This window comes from Lipotes vexillifer, unplaced genomic scaffold (assembly GCF_000442215.2).
Source record: "Lipotes vexillifer unplaced genomic scaffold, Lipotes_vexillifer_v1.1 scaffold90, whole genome shotgun sequence".
In the NCBI taxonomy this organism is placed as follows: Eukaryota; Metazoa; Chordata; class Mammalia; order Artiodactyla; family Lipotidae; genus Lipotes; species Lipotes vexillifer.
The window spans coordinates 3,021,080-3,031,161 of NW_006782310.1; the positions used below are offsets into that span (position 1 = coordinate 3,021,080).

At 34.4% G+C, this 10,082-nt stretch overlaps 1 protein-coding gene across 3 annotated transcripts in view; it reads right to left on the reverse strand.

Moving 5' to 3' along the window:
- The window catches only part of NOL4 (nucleolar protein 4), a 395,622-nt gene that overhangs the window by 262,355 nt on the left and 123,185 nt on the right, over positions 1 to 10,082 (reverse strand). For all 3 annotated transcript variants that reach the window (XM_007455174.1, XM_007455173.1, XM_007455172.1), the window contains exons 3-4: positions 2,283 to 2,394; positions 1,141 to 1,253 (exon numbers count right to left, since the gene is read on the reverse strand). In XM_007455174.1, the coding sequence (XP_007455236.1) occupies positions 1,141 to 1,253; positions 2,283 to 2,394 (225 nt within the window). The remainder of the gene's footprint in view (positions 1 to 1,140; positions 1,254 to 2,282; positions 2,395 to 10,082) is intronic.

The following is a 10,082-nucleotide window of genomic DNA, read 5'->3' on the forward strand; positions in this document are numbered from 1 at the left end:
TAAGGTAGATAGCTAGTGGGAAGCAGCCGCATAGCACAGGCAGATCGGCTCAGTGCTCTGTGACTGCCTGGAGGGGTGGAATAGGGAGGGTGGGAGGAGGGAGACGCAAGAGGAAGAGATATGGGAACATATGTATATGTATAACTGATTCACTTTGTTGTAAAGCAGAAACTAACACACCCCTGTAAAGCAATTATACTCCAATAAAGATGAAAAAAAAAAAAAGAATTTAATATCTCACCAAATAATGCTATATTTAAAAATATATACTTAACCACATTTCCTGTTCTAGAGAAATTTCAAAAAGGAGAGAATGTATCAGCCTGAGAAACTATTCCTAATATAGTTACTCTGAATGTGTATATTAATTAATGGCTAGTAACTAGTTAACAAGGATTTACTAAGCCCATATTGTTAGAAGTGTTTTGGGGAATATACACAGTGTATATATATATATATATATATATATATATATATATATATAACTTGCTCCCTGAGTTAATTAATATTTTAGAGAAGAATATTTAACAAATATACATTTAGTATCTAATATATACCAACAAGCACATTGCTAGACTCTTACTATACAAATTAAATCATCTGAAACATCAAAAAATCTCTAGTTAAGAAGAATCAGCACAAATTGTAGAAAATGCAGAGAAGCAGACAAACAAATACTTAGGATAATGATTAACTGAAAAACAACTTTAAAATATACACAAGATTTGGATGGTGGGGAAATGGTTATATTTGAAATACCTATGAAATTGAACTTTCTGATTTCCAGGTAAAATAGCCTTAGTACTAAAACTTCCCTAGATACAGATTTGGAATACTTTCCCCTGAACTTTCTAGCACTTTACCTAGGTTAGCTCGATGGTGGGCTACTAAGGAAAATGAATCTTTCTGGGGAATGAGCAAATTCCCACACAGCACTAAGGCAGAAGTGGTAAGATAGGGTATCTCTGTTGAGCACTGGAAATTTCTGCATATTTCTCTATCTGTGCAGTCCTAGTGACACTCTTTTCATTAAAAATAAATAAATTACCATCTTCAAAATGCCGTCATGCTTAACACAATAGTCATGGTTATTAAACTTCATTCTGACTTGTGATATAAGTGTAGATGTTTCCATTTTACCTCATCTTGCTGTGAGTTTAGCAGCTGCAGTTTCATGTGCTTCATATAGGCCATGGTAATTGGCATGTTGTAGTCAATCATGCTGGTCACCAAAGTGGGAGGTTTTCCATTATCTGTAATAAAACATTTTTAATGGGTAATGAAAGTGATACTGCATTCTACCTGTAATTTCAGAATGATCCAATTTGTTCAAATTGAAATAAGATTCTAGATACCAAGTGTTTAGGAGATTGGTAGCATTAGAGATGGATCATAGAAAAAATAAATAACTGGTAAGATTCAACAAAGGTGTTTGGGGACAAATTAGCGCTATGGATAAATCTGTTATTTCTAACTACAAGGGGAGATTTTTGATATCCTGGTTAATAATGAGTGAAACTAACAGAGTGATTAAACAAAATTATTGCTATTTTTGTATTTTTCTCCTTTGCTGCACACTTACTTTTTTTTTTTTTCTTTGGTCATGCCGTGTGGCATGAGGGATCTTAGTTCTCTGACCAGGGATCAAACCCGTGCCCGCTGCAGTGAGTCTTAACCACTGGACTGTCAGGGAAGTCCCCAGATTTGCTTTCTACATGGACTACTTGAGCGCAAGAGGAAATTTACTTTTTATTTTTTTACTGTTCCACCCATTCTCCAACACAAGGGAATAGGCTAGCCTAAATGTATCTTTGAGATTAATCTCTGAGAGAAACTCATACATTAGGAAAATAATCCAAATAATTTTTAATGAAAGCCAAAGCCAAATTATAACTTTTCTCTAAAAATTTTCAGTGAAAGAACTCCACACTATTCATTACTTTTAGAAATAAGAAATTGGTAGATTTAAAAGAACACAGATGGAACATCAATTTCCTTGCTGAAAATATCTAAAATACCATGAAATACACACAATAAATGAAAATTAAACATTATTATAGGAAAAAAGTTATTTGCTACAGTCAAAACTGCTTTTCTTCTGAGAAAGGACACTGAGTTGTTTTGTAGTGCATCTTCAACATTCACTGTCTCCTGCTTGAATACATGAGACGATCCGACTTGTTAAACTGTTTCTGTCTTCCACATTCTTATAAAAATGTGGGGTATAAACTGCCATTATGAATAAAATTACTTGAAATCTCACTATTTGACACTGCGGCTACCTTTATGATCTGTTCCATCTGGGTTTAAATGCATTCTTTTCTGGCACTCTGAGCAGCTCATTAGAAACCGTGTCACCGCTTCTCTTGGTAGGAAGGCATAGCTCTCTGAAATCTGAAATGATTCACAAAATAGAGGTGTTATTATATAAGCTGACTGGGCATGATTCAACAGAAGTGATCATTGTATTTCCAAATAAGACGCATTATTCCATAATGGCAGGAAGCACAATGAAAGCATGCACTGCATACCATGCATCATTTCAAGAAATATCTATCCAACTTGATTGCATGTCTCTTAATAATCGCTAATAATGCAATGTGGAGGAAAAAAATCAACCACATCTGGATGGAGATCTGTTTATATTTCTGTATTTCTTTTAGGAAAAATAATCCCAGTGTATGGATACTCTAGTGAATTTTCCTTATGAAAATTTGCTCACGATTATTTTGGCAATTAAACTTATTGCTAGCACCATTAAAATTTAATCCAATTTTACATATATTTTTTTTAAATTTAGCCCCAAGGTGAAACAGTAAACTTTGGATTTTGCAGTAATAAGCATTTCTTCATTATTGCTTTTCAAAGTACTTTAAGGAAAAATAAAAAATAATCTGAACAGAACTCATGTATCTATTTACTGCAGTGAATCATCCCTTCCACAGAAAATGACACACTTGGAATTCATTCTGGCCACCTATTTCAGTTGTTATTTTATGTCAGTTTTTCATAATTTATGTCCACAATAGTTCACATTGATTGTCAGAGCCAGCTTTTCCAGTGCCCTATACAGAGCTTCTCTTTTCAGAACCATGATCCAGAATTAAGTTAGAAATCAATACTCTTGTCAGTGATTCTTTAAATATTAACTTTTCAAAAACCAAGGTATTTCTCTCAAGAAAGCAAAGATTTCTAAAGTGAAACTGACAGATTGTTAAACATCTCTAAATAAAAGCTGACGGTGCTGCTAAGAAGTCTGATGCAGGGCATTAGTTTTCCACCATACTGTCACTGACACTGGTGACGAAATATGAGGTAAGCAAAAGGAATAAACGAGTTGTAAATTAGACATAATTGCCATAGACGATTCCTCAGGTGCATGCAGAGCTGTTATGAACGTTGATGTATTTTAAGTTTGTAGAAGGAAGGAAAATATGCACCTTGCATATAATTGAATGCAAATCTGCGCCAATTCCATTAATGGTGATGGGGTTAACTTTTGCTGGAGCACAGCATCGAGGAAACCTCACATATTAAAATCCAAAATTGTAAAGCATATTTTTCCCTGACTTTCATGTGAAAATCAGTTCACATCACTTAGCCTATCTCTTTGACTCTCAGGGAAAAGAAGCCGTAAGAATGTCAAAGAGAAGGAACAAGTCTACAATTAAAAATCTGCCATGGATGATTCATACATAGGTAATCCACAGTCAACTCCACTGGGATTGGAATATGAAACTGATTTTTAATATAACTATCATTTGTAAATTAAGGTGTTGTCCAGTTTTCAAAAAAAAAACAAACTTCCTTGTACTATACAAGGAATTGCGGGAGAAAAGAAGCAGAGCAATTTGAAAGTATTTCATCAAAATATTTTATATTAGCTATTGAATAAAGAAATACATAAATGCAACATAAATGTTCATTCATTCTCGCTCACTCTCTTTGTCTCTTCACACACGCGCACACACACACACAAATTTGATTCCTATTCATCTATTTTTACAGAGGGAACTAACACTTTAATCTGATTTATTTATCTGATTAGAGATCATTTTTTCTGACTGTCTGAAAACCTTTTTTACAATTATTCAGAAGTTAAGTCTCTGATTCATGCCCAGTCTGATACTTCATATTTTAACTCACATGGAATTATAATCCATGGGAACTAATAGAGCTGACCAGTAAATTCACTAACAAACAGGATTTGAGAAGAATGCTCCATTGATTTTCATAGAGGATTTCTATTAAGGCTTTTCTCTCCTTATATAAAAGAGAAACCTTCAATTGAAAAAAAAATAGCCAACTGGTGGAGCTAAAGAGATGCTGCATTTGCTTCAACAGTCCTGATGCTCTCCACAATCTGCCCTTTTCTCAGTGCTAATAAAGCACTTATGTAGAAATCCCTTCTAGAGAGCTTTATCATTGACCTGACTCAATTGTATTATTTGTCCTAGCACTACTTAGCTCCAAATCAATTTTTTCTTGGAATCATTAATCATATTATATTTCCTTTACACTTTTACTCTGAAAAACAGGTACCTGTATTGACCACAAATATGTTATGTAAGTGGATAAATATGCTACGTGTACCTGTGTGAATGAAATAATATAAAGTCCCACCTTGTATCTTAGAAAAGATTTTTTACTAAGTATTATATCACATTGTTCTCTGTGGTGTTATTCTGGGCACCATATGTTATATAAGTGGACAAAATCCCTTACTTGGGGGTACTATCTTGGTGTTCAGAACCCACTTATAGGGAGACCTGCTGAGACACCCCACTCTCATCAGACCTTTTCTACCCCACCTCATGTTCATTGGGGCCCAAGGATCTCAGAGTATTCTTAGGCACAGGGAGAAGAGACCCTCAGAAAGTCTCACACTCATTTCTGAAACAATATTTCTCCTGCCATGGAGGGGGAGAGGGAAAACGATTCCTTTTTCTTTATCTAGGCTCTTTCCTCACCAGCCTCTTTGAAATTAAGGGTCCTGGGCAACCTTCACTGCTGAAGTTCTCAGAACATTTTTAAACAATGAGGTGTCCTTTATAAGTTCTAAAATTATGGTGCATTTGAATAATTGCATTTCACAATCAAAGCCCATAATGAAATACTGTGGTCGGTCCTGTCAGAATCCTTCCATGACCCCATTCAGAGATTATACCGAAAGCCTACATGAAGACTCTCGAACTTGAGGCCTGAGCTAAATGCTCCTATGGCTCTTGCTCTAATCAAAGGGTCTGTTTCTGTGAGTGTCTGAAATGCTAAATCAACTTTAAATAGATGTTCATAAATGGTGATAAAATCAGGGACGTGTTCTTCTAGGCTGTCTATTCATCAAAGTCCTAACATTCTTTATACAACATGTAAAAGCAGGTGCAAATAAAATATAGAAGGGACAGAAACTGCAAAACATTTTGATTCAGATACTTGAAACACCGTTCTACTAACACTATAATTAATGATATAAAATGCTATAGTCATTCATAAACGTCTATTTCCTTGACCCACTTTTCAAATCTAAACACTTCTGTGTTTCTAAGACAGAAATCGGCCTTTGAATATACAGTACAGAACATTTCTAGAACACTAGTGAGGATAATATTCACTTGAAAAACGCATTCTTAGAAATATCTTTATATTTGGGAAAGATAGAGAGTATTTCCTTAGAAATGGTTTATCAACACAGAAATGCTGCATCTTGTGAGTAATACGAAACAAAACATCACATGAATGGCTATTAGTCTCGCTCCTTCTGAATTAAACACTAAAACAAACAAACAATAAACAACTGCCATGAGACAAGCCACATATATTGCCTGTAACAGAAATAAACATCCAAAGGAAGGACTAGAACATAGCCATATTGAATCTTATACACCAACGATCTCACATTATTTATCATGTAAATAATTGTGAGGCATCCCTTTCCTAGAAATGTTATTTTCTAGGAATCCAGACTTGTTTTCTTAGATTTATATAATAGTTTTCATCGGGGTTTGCATCCATTATTTTAGACAGTGGCTAAAATAGATTTTACAGTAATTTTTTGACAATGGGATCCACTGGTATAAAGAGGTTAAATGAATTGCCATTGTTACACAATAGAGGGCAAAGCAAAGAGCTGGAACTTGAACCTGGATCTCTCAAATCCTGGTCTGTTTCTATACATTGAAGGGACCATGATGGGTTCATCCAACAGACAGATTAGACAAATGCGTAGGGTCTAAGGAAAGCAGGAACATCAAAATAGATTTTTTTAAACTTTGGTATTTCAAAAAAAAAAAAACCCAAAGTATCAAAGTGTTACCAAAGTCAGGACTTGGGAACAACTTCTTTTTCTGCTATTCCTGTTATTTTTTATTATAATAAGTATTATAGCTACAAAGCTCTATATGATACACATATTAAGTTTTTTCAATTAATTTATGTTTTCTATTCTTTTCCAAATTCTTTTCCCATTTAGGTTATTTCAGAATATTGAGCAGAGTTCCCTGTGCTATACAGTAGGTCCTTGTTGGTTATCTATTTTAAATATTCCTTAAACTTGAGTTGTGGCTGGAGATTTGTTGTTGTTGCTATTTTTTAACTTTGAATTAGCTATGGTTGAGGGGTGGAAATGCTGTAGCACAACACAATTTTTTCATTGCTTATTATTTCTAAAGACCTTAATTCAACTGTGTATTAGACAACATTGATACCGTTTTCCATGAAAATATTACATTCTAAGTCTGTTAAGACTGGAATTCATCAGTAATGCAGAAATAATAAATTGCATTATCATCCTAAATTAGAAGTAGAAATCACCTCTCCAATTAAATAATATGGTAATACTTCCACATAAAAATAATTGGACTGCAGCATCTTTTGATGGACTAAGCCAAATCAGCATCTACAGCAAAGATAGTATGATATTAGTGATCTAATGATAAACCTATCCACCTGAAGAGGGTATCATGATTAAATCCCATAAGGAGCACTGCTATTGATCTTGCACTTGTAGGTTAAAATTTAAAAAATTAAAAACTAATGGGAATATATTTCTGAAAAGTTTACTGACAAATATTATAGTTGAAAGGAGGATGAGCATTTTTACCTTGCCATGTCCCTGTCTTCTGAAGGAAGAAGAAACAGTAGCTTTTTAAACACTACAGTTATAAAACCAAATTCTGGCAGTTCTCAAGTGCCACTCACCTTCCCCTCAACAGCTTGGTTAAGGTAAAACTGTAACTTATTCAAAAGAACTGATATTTTAAAAATCAATCGCAGTCAAGTTAGTTTGCAAATCTCATCTTATAAAGTTGATAATATATATAATTCCTAAAGTTTTCTTACATTTACTTTTGAATAGCACAGTTTTATCTCCAGAAATGTCTCCTTTCTTACTTGGATCTGAACATATGAAGCAATATAAAATTAGAAAAAAGTTTAAAAATTAATTAACCAAAATAATTTAATAACAAATTGTTCCTTTGCTGTACATTTCCAGACTGTGCGTCACAATTACATGATGCAAGTGTATCTTACTAACTTGAGCCATTAGGTTTTATAAATTATGAGCAAAATTAATAGACAAAAATTTTGAAACAGGACTGTTTGTCCTGTCCCACTTCCTCAGTCCCAAGCATGCTTCCCCTCTAAATTTAACAGTGTTTAATTTCTGAACATTTTCAATAGAAAGGCCCTCAAAATAAACTCAGCTTGTCCATAAACCTGCAATTCTCTGGCTCCTGAAATGGTAGAAAATTGACAGTTCTCTAAATTAGGATTCTCATTAACTGTATGACAACTATTACTTGCTTTGGCTGTTTTACACAAAAGGAAATGCTTCCTAAAAGAGTATACGTGTGTTTGTTTCCCATTGATTGAGTGCTTAATAATAATTATGCCAAGTAAGAATTTTATATGGATTTTATCGTTTAATCCTCACATCAGTCCCAGAATAGATTACTATCATCACCATCATAATCTCTATTTAACAGATGAGGAAACTAAGCTTCAGAGAGGTTGTATAATTTGCCAAACAAAGAAGAGACAGGACTCATGTGATAATCTGGTTTCAGAGCCTATCTTTTATTCACTTTTAATCACCATATTTTATAGCCTCTCCTGGTCATCAGTACTAAAAAGGAAAGAGACTGTCTCATCCAAAAAAGTGGGAATATTCACCTTACAGCATAGTTTAATTATACCAAAATGTTTATAATGTTCCCTGGTGTGAGATTCTTTGTAAGTATAAAATGCTCTGACTGGTTTGAGGTGACCCTTTTGAATACAAGGCCAGTCAAGGGCCCTGTACCTTGTCTCAGGTTACAGAGTTCCACAAGAAGCACATCAGACTGTGCAGTTACAATACAGAGCTCCACCTGGAGGAAATTAACTGACCACCTGTCTTGTTCCGGCAGAACTGACTGCTAAAGTAATGGCTTTCATGATGGCCATTCTGAATGGTGTGAAGTGATACCTCATTGTAGTTTTGATTTGCATTTCTCTAATGATTAGTGATGCTGAACATCTTTTCATGTGTTTGTTGGCCACCTGTATGTCTTCTTTGGAAAAATGTCTATTTAGGTCTTCCACCCATTTTTTGACTGGGTTGTTCGTTTTCTTGATATTGAGCTGCATGAGCTCCTTGTATATTTTGGAAATTAATCCTTTGGCAGTTGCTTCATTTGCAAATATTTTCTCCGAGTCTGAGGGTTGTCTAATGCTGAAGAAGGTGTGGAGAAAAGGGAACCCTCATGCACCGTTGGTGGGAGTGTAAGTTGATACAGCCACTATGGAAAACAGTAGGGGGTTCCTAAAAAACTAAAAATAGAACTACCATATGACCCAGCAATCCCACTACTGTGGACATACCCAGAGAAAACAATAATTCAAAAAGATACATGCACCCCAATGTTCATAGCAGCTCTATTAACAATAGCCAGGACATGGAAACAACCTAAATGTCCATCAACAGAGGAATGGATAAAGAAGATGTGGTACATATATACAATGGACTATTACTCAGCCATAAAAAGGAACGAAACTGAGTCATTTGTAGAGATGTGGATGGACCTAGAGACTGTCATACAGAGTAAAGTAAGTCAGAAAGAGAAAAACCAATATCATATATTAACACATATATGTGGAATCTAGAAAAATGGTATAGATGATCCCATTTGCAAAGCAGAGATAGAGACACAGACGTAGAGAACAAATGTATGGATACCAAGGGGGAAGGGGGGAGTGGGATGAATTAGGAGATTGGGATTGACATACATACAATACTATGTATAAAATAGATAACTAATGAGAACCACCTACTGTATAGCACAGGGAACGTTACTTAATGCACTGTAGTGACCTGAATGGGAAGAAAATCCAAAAGGGGACGTATGTATTTGTATGGCTGATTCATTTTGCTGTACAGTAGAAACTAACACAACATTGTAAAGCAACTATACTCCAATAAAAATTAATTTTAAGAAATGAATAAAGTAATGGCTTTGTAATAACACTGTAACAACCAGGAACTAAATGCAGAGGACTTCCATTTTTAATAGAATATACAAGAAGGAGTGTAAGTAAACTATTTCTAAAGGAAAAAGACTTCTAATTGCTCAAAGAAATTCACCAGTAGAGAAGTTATTGTTGCTTTAAGATTTGAACCTAACACATGAGCTGAAATAGAGACATCACATGACATGGGTAAAAATCATGAGCATTAGCAAAGCAGAAAAAGCTAAAATCTAAAGATTTATCAACCAAAATCACACCATTTTGTCCTAAGTACCCTAAGGTCTTAGCAAAAGGAAAAATCATAATTAATGTTACTAAATATTAGTAATTTGGAAAAGCAGCAGGCAAGTGCTGAATTTCATTATAAGTAACATTCCTCCACAGCTTGATGCCTTTGTCTATAGTGTGCTCCATTTCAGACACCGAGTTTAGAGCAAAATAAAGTTGGTCTAATCACACTATTTTTTAAATTACCTTCTCCACCTTTGCTCTATAAAGTGAATTTAGAAAATAGAAATAACACCTTTGTTTCACTGGAATAATAACATTAAAACTTTTTTTTTTTTTTTTTTTTC